At 42.1% G+C, this 16,862-nt stretch overlaps 1 protein-coding gene across 1 annotated transcript in view; it reads right to left on the reverse strand.

The window, feature by feature from the left end:
* Positions 1–14,911, reverse strand: part of LOC139549252 (out at first protein homolog) — a 31,306-nt gene extending 16,395 nt beyond the window's left edge. The window contains exon 1 of the mRNA XM_071359508.1: positions 14,124–14,911. Within this exon, the coding sequence (XP_071215609.1) occupies positions 14,124–14,354 (231 nt within the window). The 5' untranslated portion in view covers positions 14,355–14,911. The remainder of the gene's footprint in view (positions 1–14,123) is intronic.
* Positions 14,912–16,862: the final 1,951 nt, after the last annotated feature.

Consider the following 16,862-nt stretch of genomic DNA (forward strand, 5'->3'; position numbering starts at 1 on the left):
TATAGATACACAGCCATCACAGAATTTACGCATTAACCCCACAGAAGTTTTTTTCCCCCAATATGACCACCCTAGGGCCAGACGATACCAATATTGCAATACTTATTAGTATCGTGGCAAGTAAACAAAACACGAAGCGGATTAAACGGAAAACAGCCCTAATGTTGGGCATAAACATCATTATGTTGTCATCCAGAGTCCCATTATTCATTTCCCAAGCTATAGCACAAAATCTTTTACATACAGCAGGTTTTTAAAGGACTAAAAAGAGTTGTCTGCTTCGCGTTTTCATTTTTGCCATGCAAAACATTGTGATATCGTTCCAGCCCTACTAACAAATCAATGGGGTCTTATTGGACAATTTCGCACGACCATAACTGTATGAAATGTAATTGTAGTTTGCCCAGAAATATTTCATAGTGATGTAGAAAACACAACCGAATGAGCCAAGTGTGCCAGATAAATATGTTAAATTATTAGGGCTGTCAAACAATTAAAATCGAGTTAACGGCATTAGTTAATCGTGATTACTCACAATTTGGCCCTAAATAAAATATTTTTTCCATTTCAAAAGCAGTGCATTGAGTTAGTCATACATTGCTTTGATTGTATCTATCTATCTATACTCCTCTGTAAACTGGTCACCTCTGTATACCTGTCTCAACTGGTTGATGCTTATTTATAAAACCCTCTTAGGCCTCACTCCCCACTATCTGAGATATCTACTGCAGCCCTCATCCTCCACATACAACACCCGTTCTGCCAGTCACATTCTGTTAAAGGTCCCCAAAGCACACACATCCCTGGGTCACTCCCCTTTTCAGTTCACCGCAGCTAGTGACTGGAACGAGCTGCAACAAACACTCAAACTGGACAGTTTTATCTCAATCTCTTCATTCAAAGACTCAATCATGGACACTCTTACTGACAGTTGTGGCTGCTTTGCGTAATGTGTTGTTGTCTCAACCTTCTTGCCCTTTGTGCTGTTGTCTGTGGCCAATAATGTTTGTACCATGTTTTATGCTGCTACCATGTTGTGTTGCTACCACACTGTTATGCTGTGTTGCTACCATGCTGTGTTGTGTTCCTGCCTTGCTATGTTGTTATCTTAGGTCTCTCTTTATGTAGTGTTGTCTCTCTTGTTGTGATGTGCGTTTTGTCCTGTATTTATTTTTGTATTTTTAATCCCAGGCCCTTGTCCCCGCAGGAGACCTTTTGGTAGGCCGTCATTGTAAATAAGAATTTGTTCTTAACTGACTTGCCTAGTTAAATAAATATAAATAAATAGTAAAATACAGAAAAACTAAAATGATCTACATCAGAATGTTTTAATAGCATTTTCACCATAAACAACAAAAGTAATTTTCTTGAAGTTTAACACATGTGCACAGCACACACACACAACCTTTAAGTACTGTTAAAACGTCAGGTATTCTAAATTAGTGTGAATATAGGGTGAAAAAAAAGAATTGTCTCTATGGATACAAACAATGAGCTTTTAAACTTGTCCAACAATGTTATGAAAACACTGTCCGTATCTACCCATAGTGAGTCCTAAATAGTAGGCTATTACGTTTAATAGTATGTGACATTTAGAAAATCAAGTGCATTAGAAATGCCCGGATGTCACTCATCTTGGCTTTGACAACAGTTGATCAATTAGATATGGCGATGCGCTACCGAAACCAACAAATAGCGGGAAAACAACGCAACAACGCAATCACATGACACATTATCAGTATGCAAAAATAGAACGTTTAATAGAATGCGACATTTCAAAAATGTAGTATGGTTTAAATGCCAGGATGTTATACTCATTTCGGCTCTTGTTTTAGTAGAATTAGACGCACACTTTCCCACAATGCATTGGAAGAGGTGGCCTGTGAGTGATTGGCTATTTGAAGAGAACTAAGGCCTAATAACAAAACTAGGCTACTTAATTGGGAAGATCCCCGAAGCATCTGCAGTGGTCTTCAAATGTAGGCCAAGTAGTTTTTGCTCTCCTTAAAATTATTGAGTATTGCATCGTAGGCTACATCTTTAAAAATAAGTATGTACATTTATTTTTTTTACTCAGTGGATTTCTGTTCTCACTAAAAAGTGTTTCTTGTTCTCCTGGTTTTCGTCAGAGCATTTAAAAACGAAATACTAAATAATTTCTGCGTTATTGATGTTATGCTAAAATCAGGTCTTTTGATTTGAACATGTGGATTGTTTTAGTTGTTGGCTATGCTACCCAGTTCATGGTTTCATTTATGGATCAAGCCTTGGCAATCATTCTGATCTCATTCCCAATTATCAGTGCTTAAGTTTATTATGTTGATGTCCAGCAGTTCTGAATTTCAAGTCAAATGTCACATACATGTGTTTAACAGATGTTATTGCAGGGGTAGCGAAATGCTTGTGTTTCTAGCTACAACAGTGCAGTAATATCTAACAATACACAATCTAAAGTAAATGGGAAAAAATCAAAAGAAAATCAGCCAAGACCTCAGAAAAAAATGGTAGACCTCCAGAAGTCTGGTTCTTCCTTGGGAGCAATTTCCAAACGCCTGAAGGTACCACGCTCATCTGTACAAACAATAGTACGCAAGCATAAACACCATGGGACCGCGCAGCCGTCATACCGCTCAGGAAGGAGACGCGTTCTGTCTCCTAGAGATGAACGTACTTTGGTGCGAAAAGTGCAAATCATTCCCAGAACAGCAAAGGACCTTGTGAAGATGCTGGAGGAAACAGGTACAAAAGTATCGATATCTACAGTAAAACGAGTCCTATAAATCGACATAACCTGAAAGGCCGCTCAGCAAGAAAGAAGCCAATGCTCCAAAACCACCATAAAAAAAAGGAAGACTACGGTTTGCAACTGCACATAGGGACAAGGATTGTACTTTTTGGAGAAATGTCCTCTGGTCTGATGAAACAAAAATAGAACTGTTGACATAATGACCATCGTTATGTTTAGAGGAAAAAGGGGGATGCTTGCAAGCCAAAGAACACCATCCCAACCATGAAGCACGGGGGTGGCAGCATCATGTTGTCGGGGTGCTTTGCTGCAGGAGGGACTGGTGCACTTCACAAAATAGATGGAATCATGAGGGTGGAAAATGATGAGATGTTGCTTCAATATATCCACAAGACATCAGTCAGGAAGTTAAAGCTTGGTCCCGAATGGGTCTTCCAAATGTACGATCCCAAGCAAACTTCCAAAGTTGTGGCAAAATGGCTTAAGGACAACAAAGTCAAGGTATTGGAGTGGCCATCACAAAGCCCTGACCTCAATCCTATAGAAAATTTGTGGGCAGAACTGAAAAAGCATGTGTGAGCAAGGAGGCCTACAAACCTGACTCAGTTACACCAGCTCTGTCAGGAGGAATGGGACAAAATTCACCCAACTTATTGTGGGAAGCTTGTGGAAGGCTACCCGAAACATTTGACCCAAGTTAAACAATTTAAAGGCAATGCTACCAAATACTAATTGAGTGTATGTAAACTTCTGACGCACTGGGAATGTGATGAAAGAAATAAAAGCTGAAATAAATCATTCTCTACTATTATTCTGACATTTCACATTCTTAAAATAAAGCGCTGATCCTAACTGACCTAAGACAGGGTATTTTTACGAGGATGAAATGTCAGGAATTGTGAAAAACTGAGTTTAAATGTATTTGGCTAAGGTGTACAGTATATAAACTTCTGACTTCAACTGTATATAGGGCAGCAGCCTCTAATGTGCTAGTGATGGCTATTTAACAGTCTGATGGCCTTGAGATAGAAGCTGTTTTTCAGTCTCCCGGTTCCAGCTGTGATGCACCTGTACTGACCTTGCCTTCTGGATGATGGCGGGGTCAGCAGGCAGTGGCGGTTGTTGTCTCTTATCTTTTAGGCGTTCCTGTGACATCAGGTGCTGTAGGTGTCCTGGAGGGCAGGTAGCTTGCCCCCGGTGATGCGTTGGGTAGACCGCACCACCCTCTGGAGAGCCCTGCAGTGCAGGCGGTGCAGTTGCTGTACCAGGCGGTGATAGAGCCCGACAGGATGCTCTCAATTAGAGGTTGACTGATTAAAATCGGAATGGCCGATTAATTAGGGCCGATTTCAAGTTTTCATAACAATAGAAAATCGGCATTTTTGGACACCGATCACATTGCACTCCACGAGGAGACTGCGTGGCAGGCTGACTACCTGTTATGCGAGTGCAGCAAGGAGCCAAGGTAAGGTGCTAGCTAGCATTAAACATATCTTATAAAAAACAATCAATCTTAACATAATCACTAGTTAACTACACATGGTTGATGATATTGCTAGTTTATCTAGCTTGTCCTGCGTTGCATATAATTGATGTGGTGCCTGTTAATTTCTCATTGAATCACAGCCTACTTTGCCAAACGGGTGATTAACAAGCGCATTCCCGAAAAAAGCACTGTCGTTGCACCAATGTGTACCTAACCATAAACATCAACGCCTTTCTTAAAATCAATAAACAAGTATCTTTTTAAAACTGCATATTTAGTTAATATTGCCTGCTAACATGAATTTCTTTTAACTAGGGAAATTGTGTCACTTCTCTTGCGTTCATTGCACGCAGAGTCAGGGTATATGCAACAGTTTGGGCCGCCTGGCTGGTTGCGAAATAATTTGCCAGAATTTTACGCAATTATGACATAACATTGAAGGTTGTGCAATGTAACAGCAATATTTAGACGTGGGAACCACACATGTGAAGATCTGTTCACCTACTCTCACATTTGGACTCATCAGACCAAAAAAGGATAGATTTCCACCGGTCTAATGCTCATTGCTCGTATTTTCTTGGCCCAAGCAAGTTTCTTATTATTATTATTGGTGTCCTTTAGTAGTGGTTTCTTTGCAGCAATTTGACCATGAAGGCCTGAATCACGCAGTCTCCTCTGAACAGTTGATGGTGAGATGTGTCCATTACTTGAATCGGAGGTGCAGTTAACTGATGAACTTTTATTTCTGCTGCAGAAATAACTCTGGGTCTTCCCTTACAGTGGCGGTCCTCATGAGAGCCAGTTTCATCATAGTTTTTGCCACTCCACTTGAAGAAACTTTCAAATGCTAATGTTCCGAAACTGACTGACCTTCATGTCTTAAAGTAATGATGGGACTGTCATTTCCCTTTGCTTATTTGAGCTGTTCTTGCCATAATATGGACTTGGTCTTTTGGTCTTTTACCAAATCTTCTGTATACCACCCCTACCTTGTCACAACACAACAGATTGGCACAAATGCATTAAGGAGGAAAGAAATTCCACAAATGAAATGCATTCCAGGTAACTACCTCATGAAGCTGGTTGAGAAAATGATACATTGGTTAATACATGATTCCATATGTGTTATTTCATAGTTCATGTCTTCACTATTATTCTACAATGTAGAAAACAGTAAAAAAAAACTAAAAAAAAAACTGGAATGATTAGGTATGTCCAAACTTTGACTGGCATTGTATGTTCCAGCACTTTGGTTTCACTAATATGTTGAAATGGAACCAAATTAAATCAGTTTCTTTCTTCAGTCCTTAAATAAGATAGATGGGCTATTTGGTCTACTACGGTATAGGTCAAATGTTGACAGTCTGCCTATAACCCGCCTGAATAGGCCTATAACTCCATTCCTATTCTTTTCAGAGTTGAGAAATTAATCAAATTGGAAATGAGCTATTAGAAGACTGGTTATTGCGACGCATGTCTGTTGAATTGGGAAAACTCCCCCTGCACTCAGTCCCACACCATATACTCAGCCAATCAGGAGCTGAAACTGCATTGCGGCCGTGGAATACTTTTTACTAAACGGTACATGCTAAATAGTACGCGACGATTAGTAAATAGTATGCAGTTTAAAAGCTGCAGTATGTAACTTTTTGGGGTGACCCAACCAAATTCACATAGAAATGTGTGTAATAGATCTGTCACTCATTGAAAGCAAGTCTAAGAAGTGGTAGATCTGTTCTCTGTGTGCCGTTCTTAAGTTCATTTTTTGTCTTACTTTCGGGTTTACAATATTTTTGGTTATTGATATATTTCATAGCGGTTTAGATGGTCCAATGATTCTCTACACTATACTTGATTGTGACAAAACAAACTGAAATTAAGTGAACTATTAGAATTTTAGCAACCAGGAAATGGCGGAGTGATTTCTGCATAGTGCATCTTTAAGTACAGTATGTAGCATGGGTATTTGGACACGGCCAGTGTAACCATCTCTACTGTTCAGATAACTTTACACTCTCCCTCCCACATCCTCTCTCACTTACTCGTGCTCTCACACATACACCCACTCTTGCATATCTAGCCAACCTTTGTAGTTGCCTTGGGCCATTATGCTTCTCTATTTATACAAATGATCTGCCATTTGTCTTACAGGAAGCTAAAATGACTGTGTATGCTGATGATTACACTCTACCCATCAGCACCTACAGCTAGCTAGCAAGGAGTCAGAATGGGTAATTAACAAACTGGTCTTAAATACATCTAAAACCAAAAGCATTGTGTTGGGTTCAAAGCACGCTCTTAGACCTAAACATCAACATGCATGATAGTCATTGAGGGTTGAGGAGAAATTAACAACTTCGCCTTTAAAGAAACATTTGAGTATTAAAAATCCCTATCCACTTGTATAATCTATTTGCATACACTTCAGACATACATACCCCATCAGACATGCCACAATGGCTTTCTTCACAGTACCCAGACCAAAAACAGATTTAAATATGTGCCACATTTTGTTACGTTAGACTTATTCACAAAATTGATTAAATTAAACACATTCTCTGCAATTTACACATACTCCATAATAACAAGCAAAAAAGGCTTAGAATTTGGTGTAAATGTATATAAAATTTAAAAAATTCAAACAGAAATACCTTGTTTACATAAGTATCCAGACCCTTTGCTATGAGACTCGAAATTGAGCTCAGGTGCATCCTGTTTCCATTGATCATCCGTGAGATGTTCCTACAACTTGATTGGCGTCCATCTGTGGTAAATTCAATTGATTGGATATGATTTGGAAAAGGCACACAACTTTCTATATAACGTCCCACAGTTGACAGTGCATGTCAGAGAAAAACACAAGTCATGAGGTTGAAGGAATTGTCCATAGAGCTCCAAGACAGGATTGTGTCGAGGCACAGATCTGGGGAAGGGTACCAAGACTCTTCCTAGAGCTGACCGCGCAGCCAAATTGAGCAATCAGGGGAGAAGGACCTTGGTCAGGGAGGTGACCAAGAACCTGATGGTCACTCGGACAGAGCTCTAGAGGTCTTCTGTGGAGATGGGAGACCCTTCCAGAAGAACAACCATCAGGCCTTTATTGTAGAGTGTCCAGACTGGAGCCACTCCTCAGTAAAAGGCATGACAGCCCTCTTGGAGTTTGCCAAAAGGCACCTAAAGACTCAGACCATGAGAAACAAGATTCTCTGGTCTGATGAAACCAAGATTACATTTTTTGGCCAGAATGCCAAGCTTCAGGTCTGGAAGAAACCTGGCACCATCCCTACGGTAAAACACAGTGGTGGCAGCATCATGCTGTGGGGATGTTTTTTTAGCGACATGGACTGGGAGTGTAGTCAGGATCGAGGCAAAGATGAACGGAGCAAAGTACAGAGAGATCCTTGATGAAAACCTGCTCCAGAGCGCTCAGAACCTCAGACTGGGGGGGGGGGGGGGGGGGTTCATCTTCCAACAGGACAACAACCCTAAGGACACAGACAAGACAATGCAGGAGTGGCTTTGAGACAAGTCTCGGAATGTCCTTGAGTGGCCCAGCCTGAGCCTGGACTTGAACCCAATCAAACATCTCTGGAGAGACCTGAGAATAGCTGTGCAGCGACACTCCCCATCCAACCTGACAGAGCTTGAGAGGATCTGCAGAGACGAATGGGAGAAACTCCCCAAATACAGGTGTGCCAAGCTTGAAGTGTCATACCCAAGAACACTCGAGGCTGTAATCGCTGCTTCAACAAAGTACTGAGTAAAGGGTCTGAATACTTATGTAAATGTACAATTTCAGTTTTTTTATTTAACACATTTGCAAATACGTATAATAACCTGTTTTTGCTTTGTCATTATGGGGTATTGTGTGTAGATTGATGAGGGAAAACAATTGAATACATTTTAGATTAAGGCTGTAACGTAACAAAATTTGGAAAAAGTCAAGGGGTCTGAATACACTGTAAAGCCATGTTATTGTGGAATGCTCTGCCACCAGAGGTTACTCAGGCAAAAAGCAAAGTTTCGCTTTAGAAAACACATTGTTTCACAGCACCGCTCCTATTTCTAAATATCAATCATTTAACCGTACTGTAAGAATATGACTATGTATTATAGTGTGTAAATAGTATTTTTATTGTCTCTTGGTTTCTTTCCAAGTATACAAAGCATTAAGAACACCTGCTCTTTCCTTGACAGACTGACCAGGTGAAACTATGATCCCTTATTGATGTCACTTGTTAAATCCACTTTAAAATCAGTGTAGATGAAGGGGGAGGTGACAGGTCAAAGAAGGATTTCTAAGCCTTGCGACATGGATTGTGTATGTGTGCCATTCAGAGGGTGAATGGGCGAGACAAAAGATTTAAGTGCATTTGAACAGGGTACGGTAGTAGGTGCCATGCGTACCATGTGTCAAGAACTGCAACACTGCTGGGTTTTTCCACGCTCAACAGTTTCTTTGTGTCAAGAATGGTCCACCACCCAAAGGACATCCAGCCAACTTGACACCACTGTGGGAAGCATTGGAGTCAACATGGGCCATCATCCCTGTGGAACGCTTTTGACACCTTGTAGAGTTCATGCCCCGGTGAATTAAATCGGTTCTGAGGGAAGGGGTGGGGGGAGCAACTCAATTATAGAAAGGACCTAATGTTTGGTATACTCAGTGTATGAGGAATAAGTTGCCATTTGAGACACAGGCAAGGTAGTTTGGGGGTTCATTCAAGCTGTTGGGACAGACCAAATAAACAATCTCTCACTGATGGGAGTGTGCAAGCCCGGCCTGCATCATCGTGACCGATCCCAGACATTTTTCCCCAAAAAATTTGAGACATTCCCAGTTGATCGTCTTCCAAAGGAAGGACTGATGCTCTATTATATTCCACCAGCGCCATGGGGTGGGAGAGTGAGGTTGCTCCCTGAAGTGAAACTCTAGGGAGGTTTCCCTTTTCATTCAAGGTAACATTACACTTGTTTTCACATTAGGTAGTCTTAGTCTAGAGACTTAAAAATAAAAGAGTTAGAATATGATGCCCTACTTGTTTTAATGTAATCATTACCTTATCAGTTTGGTCAAAGCTCTCATTAAAGCACTGTTATGATGGCTCTAGTTCTGTTGTTATCTTATCCGCTATGTCTGGGTAATTCTGAATGAATAACTGATCGTCTTGTGCCAGAACAGGAGAGTTCAATGTAAGAGTGGTCTTTTGAGACGATTCTACAAACTTTGGCAATTGCATCCACCTTTTTTGTGAAATGGCATTTTTGTGAATCTGCGGATACATATCAGGGTCAAGTGCTTGCTTGAAGAATGGCTCCGGAGGGGATGGCTGCCGTTTTACAGGCTCCTAACCAATTGTGCTATTTGTGTGTTTTTCACATTGTTTGTAACTTATTTTGTACATAATGTTGCTGCAACTGTCTCTTATGACCAAAAATAACTTCTGGATATCAAAAGAGCGATTGCTCACCTCGAGTCTGACATGAAGGATATAACGTTGCTCCCGGACAAAGCCCAAATCCCTGTCATTCACATGAAGAAAATACAGGGGGCGCAGATCAGGGTGCCTTGAGAGAATTAGTTGGCGAGTGGGTTACCGGCCTCTACCATCCGTTATATTGGCCAACGTGCAATCACTGGACGAGCTCCGTTTGAGACTATCCTACCAATGGGACATTAAAAAAGGTAATAACTTATGTTTCACAGAGTCGTGGCTGAACGATGACAAGGATAATATACAGTTGGCTGGGCTTTCCGTGCATCGGCAGGACAGAACAGCTACGTCCGGTAAGACGAGAAGGGGGAGGGGGGGGGGGGGGTCTATTTGTCAATGACAGCTGATGCAAGATTGCCCAAATTAAATTAAAGGTAGTCTTGAGGTATTGCTCGCCTGACATAGAGTACTACATAAGCTGTAGACCACACTATCTATATTTTTCGTAGCCGTCCATTTACCACCACAAACCGACACTGGCACTAAGACTGCACGCAACGAGTTTTCTAATTTCTACCAGCATGTCACATGTGCAGCGTACAAATCTCTCCCTCGCCCTCCATTTGGCAAATCTGACCATAATTCTATCCTCCTGATTCCGGCTTACAAGCAAAAACTAAAGCAGGAAGTATCAGTGACTCACTCAATACGGAAGTGGCCAGATGACATGGACGCTACAGGACTATTTTGCTAGCACGGACTGGAATATGATCTGGGATTCATCCAATGGCATTGAGGAGTATACCACCTCAGTCACCGGCTTCATCAATAAGGGCATCGACGATGACGTCCCCACAGTGACCGTACGTACATATCCCAACCAGAAGCCATGGATTACAGGCAACAGCCGCACTGAGTTAAAGGCTAGAGCTGCCGCTTTCAAGGAGCAAGACACTATTCTGGAAGCTTATAAAAATCTTGCTATGCCCTCAAACAAACCACCAAAAAGACAAAGCTTCAATACAGGACTAAGATTGAATCCTACTACACCGGCTCTGATGCTCGTCAGATGTAGCAGGGTTTGCAAACTATTACGGACAACAAAGGGAGACCCAGTCGCGAGCTGCCCAGTGACGCTAGCATTCCAGACAGGCTAAATGCCTTTTATCCTCGCGTCGAGGCAAGTAACACTGAAGCATGCATGAGAATACCAGCTGTTCCGGACAACTGTGTGATCACGCACTCTATAGCTGACCTTTAAAACAGGTCAACATTCACAAGGCCGCGGGCCAGACAGATTACCAGGACGTGTACTCATAGCATGCGCGGACCAACTGGCAAGTGTCTTCACTGACATTTTTAATCTCTCCCTGACTGACCAAGTCTGTAATACCTACATGTTTCAAGCAGACCATTATAGTCCCTGTGCCCAGGAAAGTGAAGGTAACCTGCCTAAATGACTACCAACCCGTAGCACTCATGTCGGTAGCCATGAAGTGCTTTGAAAGTCTGGTCGTGGCTCACAACACCATCATCCAGGAAACCCTAGACCCACTCCAATTCGCATACCGCCCCAACAGATTAACAGATTACGTAATCTCAATCTCGCTCCACACAGACTGCCCTTTCCCACCTGGACAAAAGGGACACCTATGTGAGAATGCTGTTCATTGACTACAGCGCAGCGTTCAACACCATAGTGTCCACAAAGCTCATCACTAAGCTAAGGACCCTAGGACTAATCACCCTCTGCACCTGGATCCTGGACTTCCTGACGGGCCACCCCCAGATGGTAAGGGTAGGCAACAACACAACTGCCACGCTGATCCGCAACACAGGGGCCCCTCAGGAATGTGTGCTTAGTCCCCTCCTGTCCACCCATGACTCCGTGGCTAAGCATGACTCCAAAACCATCATTAAGTTAGCTGACGACAACGGTGGTAGGCCTGATCAACTACAACAATGAGACAGCCTATAGGGAAGTCAGAGACATGGCAGTGTGGTGCCAGGTCAACAACCTCTCCCTCAACGTGAGCAAGACAAAGGAGATGATCGTGACCTACAGGAAAAAGAGGACCGAACACGCCCTCATTTACATCGACGGGGCTGTAGCGGAGGGGGTCGAGGGTTAAGTTCCTTGGTGTCCACATCACCAACAAACTATCATGGTCCAAACACACCAAGATAGTCGTGAAGAGGGCACGACAACACCGTTCCCTCTCAGGGGACTGAAAATATTTGGCATGGGTCCCCAGATCCTCAAAAGGTTCTACAGCTGCACCATCGAGAGCATCACCACCGGGTATGGCAACTGCTCGGCCTCCGACCATAAGGCGCTACAGAGGGTAGTGCGAATGGCCCAGTACATCACTGGGGCCAAGCTTCCTGCCATCCTGGACCTATATACACTAGGCAGTGTCAGAGGAAGGACCAAAAAAATTGTCACAGACTCCAGTCACCCAAGTCATAGATTGTTCTCTCTGCTACCGCACGGCAAGCAGTACCGGAGTGCCAGGTCTAGGTCCAAAAGGCTCCTTAACAGCTTCCACCCCCAAGCCATAAGACTGCTTTACAATTAAATCAAATGGCCACCCGGACTATTTGCATTGACACCCTTCCCCCTTTGTTTTTACACTGCTGCTACTCTGTGTTTATCTATGCATAGTCACTTTACCCCTACCTACATGTACAAATTACCTCGACTAACCTGTACCCCCACACATTGACTCGGTAGTGGTACCGAGTATAGCTGCATCATTGTTATTGTGTTATTTTTTCATTGTAGTTTTTATTTTATTTCATTTAGTACATATTTTCTTAACCATTTGCTTAAAACTGCATTGTTGGTTAAGGGCTTGTAAGTAAGCATTTCACACCTGTTGTATTCGATTCGATCATGGGTAAATTCATCCCCAGTATACACATTCCCGCTGTTTTTATGCACATGGAGAATAAGAATAATCCATTCCCGCAGAATGAGGTGTGGTTTGTTAGGTAGCCATATAATTTCACCACAGGTACACGTTAGTGTAAATGTTCAGTTCATCCCCCCTCTTCTTATCATGGAATGACTCATTCCGATTCTCATAGTTGTACTGATCCCATAGATTACAGAACTCCTGTTCCCACAACCCATGCCAACTCATGTGGATTTTGGCACAAGGCTAGGACTGATAATAACAGCAGCTGCACACCTAGCTGGCTGGTCCCGTGAACACATTATAAACAGCAACAGAGCCATTCATATATCTACTCTGTCCGTTTACTGCTACCCATTGTTTGATAACCCCCTGTTTCAGCGTTTTCCTTTCCTCATGCGGCTCTGAGCAGTAAATTCTGCATGGCAGCTTGAAGTCAGTTGATCCAACTTTCCATAAATCTTTGAGATAGAGTGTTAGATGAGAACCACATGTAAACGGAATGGAGAGGCAGGCCTCCGAGTGGAACTGATCAAACAGAGGGGGGAAAAAAACCTGTGCCTGAAGCTAATTTAGCTAAACTGTGTGTGCTGTGAACCAGGCTTCACCACTATGGTGTGATGTGCTCAGAGATGTGTCGTCACCGATTTGGCGATGTGCCGGCCCCTCTTTTCATCAAAATGAGCTATTTGGTTTGTGACCCATACCCCGATCAAAAAGGTCAGACATGCCCACTTAATCCTAGAAAATCTCCCCCTTCACTTCTTGCCAGGCTGTCAGTTTCTGTGGGACTGCAACAATCACAGACGCATGCCTTTGGTCTATGTCTGAGAGCATAGTGCACAGGACCAGAGGCACTCTGGGAACAGGCTGCTTGTTGTTTGCTGGTTCACTATACACACTGAACCAGTGGTTCTCAACCTCTGGCCCATGTACCGGCACCGGTCCCTTATAGTTAGCCAACACTGGTTTAGGCATAGTCAATTATTTTGTTTAATGTAGCCACTTCATTTAATGTAACTGGTCCTGCGAGAAAGAAGGACCGTAGCTGTCCAGTCCCTGCTACAACAAAGGTTGTGAACCACTGGAGTCGATGGACGCCCTTGCTCTCAGACTAGGCCCGTCTATGTTGATGGGACTGAGCAGGCTCAGAGTAAAGGCATGAGTTGTATTGCAGAAGAGTAGGAATAGCATTCCTAAACCAATCATTACAGGTGAGTGCCTAATTCAATAATCAGTTTGTGCCACCTAACATTATCCACTCATGCATGCTGAGGAATTTACCAGCATGAGGAGAGGAGGGCCCATGACCAGGGAGTCAACTCATCAGCACTGAAATGACACAGGCTAGACTAACACTGTTAGTCTATGCTATGGTATACTGTTTTCTAAATGGGTTGCATGGAGATATAAGTCTGCATTCCTCCTGAACTGTATTGCCCCTGATCAGCCTGGCAACATATGTAGCCATTGGGTAATAACCCAACCCTACACAAAACAGTAAAGGCATAGGGAAAAACACATTTGAATCCACTCACCTGTTTGAAGTCAGCGACAAATGTTATGAGAGTTCCATCTCCCTGTTTGAACTCAAGTGTGATGGAGTCTTTTTCACTGTCTGCTTCTAGAACTTCCTCTGTGATTTGTCCATCAGCTAAACGAACTCGAACCTTCAGCTCTGAACAAAGTCCAAACGTTGTTAAAAATATTAGTGCCCAGAGAAATGCATTTATCCGAGCTGAAACCGGTAGAACACAACTCCCAAACATTCCAGAAGACGCAGAACTGAACTTGACAGAGGAAAAATAAGTCCAGGTGAAATCCAACGGTCTCTATTCAATATCACTAGCTAATTATTTAGTTGCATTTCCGTTTCAGATAGCCCTTCTGCTATTTATTCTTTGTAAAAAAATAAATAATGAAATCCAAGCAATTGTTCGTCTTCCATACCTTTAAACTAGAATTCATGACGTGAGTGATGTATTTTGTACGAACATTAACGCGACACCATACGCGTAGGTAAACCCACCTCGATTAAAACCTCAATCTCGGCTTTTCATTTCACAGCTACTTTGTAACCATTCCAAAACTTTACCCAGCCCGACTTCCATGCATATCAGAATCATACGCGATGTAGTAAACCACACACGCTCTCTTGACCGTAACACAGCACGTTACTTCGTATTCTGCTTTCTGTTTTTATCCTCGTATTTTTTCTCTCTTTTTCTCATTCAGTCCCGTCACTTCCTTCGGTATCCAAACTACTGCAGAGTAGGCTACTTGCATGGCCTCGAAACTTTCAGGGACGGCGCTGTAAATTCAACGAGCGTTGTAAACTCTTAAAGGCACACCACCCTCGACATGTAGCACAAGGGCATGTAATGATTTGGTTGTGATCCAACAAGAAAATCCAAGCTTGCACAATAGATTTAGGCCACAAGATAAGGTAAACTGAATATTTATAATAACATATTTTGTTATTGTGAAGCATTGTTGCCACTACTGCACAAGAAGATAGACCTACTGCAGTTGTTATAATAGTTTGTGTGAAAGTGATTGTGTGAATATGATTATGGATTCTAAGTTGTATAAAAGTTGTGACTAAAAATATCTTATGATTTAAAACAATTTAAAAGAACAGAGACATTGTTTTTATTTGTGCTTATAAGCTCTGTAACCCAATGTCATACATTATTTATGAGACCATTGAATCATAGCTTGTGAGCTTCAGATAATTACTAGTTGTGTCAAGCCACATGTGGTTTTCACTGATTTCCTTGTTGGAAAAAGTCACTCCTCTTACCTACTCACTCTTGATATTATACTTTTATGATGTCCTTAAGGGGGAAATTTGACAATACAGAGGTGTGTGAAGGAAGTGCCACACACAGAGACCAACATCTGGAGATCTGTGGCTCAATCAAAGTGTCACATTAAATGGTAGATTAGTGATGTTCCAAAGCCAGACCTCATCATCAGATCTCATATTTCCAGGTGACGCACTATCTGCTGGGTGGCCCCCAGGTTGGTGACCCGGTGGAGAAGCACTTACTCACTGCTGCAACCAAGTGGCCGGGCACTCCATTGAAGGGGAAAACAAAGGGCCAGGGCTCTAAACCTGAACAAACAGTGTCAGCTGGTTAGGCACATTGGGCCGCACTCATGATGAATTGGAGGAGCCAAGGAGGTCATGCAAACAGATCTTTTGTGGTGTGTGCAATCCTCAAACATGTATGGGTTTGAGGGGGGCGGCAGAGTAGCCTAGTGGTTAGAGCGTTGGACTAGTAACCGAAAGGTTGCAAGATCGAATCCCTGAGCTGACAAGGTACAAATCTGTTGTTCAGGCCTGAACAAGGCCTGTTCCTAGGCCGTCATTGAAAATAAGAATTTGTTCTTAACTGACTTGCCTAGTTAAATAAAGGTGAAAAAAGAAATAGTGCCTTGTTGAACATACTGATTTGTCATAAAATCGAATTGCCTTGAAACTAATATCTATATTTGTTTAGCATGGGATAATCACATTTGGCGACTATGCAGAAATCGCTCAGCCATTTCCTGGTTGCAAAAATTCTAATAGTTTGCCTAATTTCAGTTTATGTGACAAAACAAGCATAGAGAATGTAGAGAATCATTTTACCATATAAACCGCTCTGAAATATATTTTCAATAACCAAAAATATTGTATTTTCAGCTGTTTGAAGCTGGTGTATAAAACTGAAAGTAAAAGATGCAAAAACAAAACTTAAGAACAGGAAGCATAGAAATAGCACACATAGAACACATTAGACTTGCTTTTAGTGATAATACAGATCTATAATTTATATGTTTATGTGCATTTGGTCAGGTCTCCAAAAAGGAACATATTGCAGCTTTAATGTTCTTACTTGCTTAAGAGTGTAACACTTGTGACTCCGCAGATACAGCAAAATGACACTCATTCCAAGTCACATCAGACAAAGGTTTTGTAACAAGATCTTGACCTAAGTGTTGATAATACCAATATAGCCCATTATGAATCAATGAGACAAATCTATAGGCCTACAACTGTGTAAGTCAAAGAGTTAACAAAGGTCATGCTAGAATTATAACCCCTCACTTTCCCTGAAAGAAGTTTGTGAGATACAACTTTATACTGTATTTTCAGCATCAGACTTTGTTTGTTTGCTTGTTCCCATTTACTTAATAATTTCCGTATTGTATATCCAAACATCTCAGTCCAAAGAGCACAGCTCGTGTAGGACTGTTTGACTTGCCAGTGCACAGTACACAGGTTAGTC

This window comes from Salvelinus alpinus, chromosome 22 (assembly GCF_045679555.1).
Source record: "Salvelinus alpinus chromosome 22, SLU_Salpinus.1, whole genome shotgun sequence".
NCBI classification, from domain to species: Eukaryota; Metazoa; Chordata; class Actinopteri; order Salmoniformes; family Salmonidae; genus Salvelinus; species Salvelinus alpinus.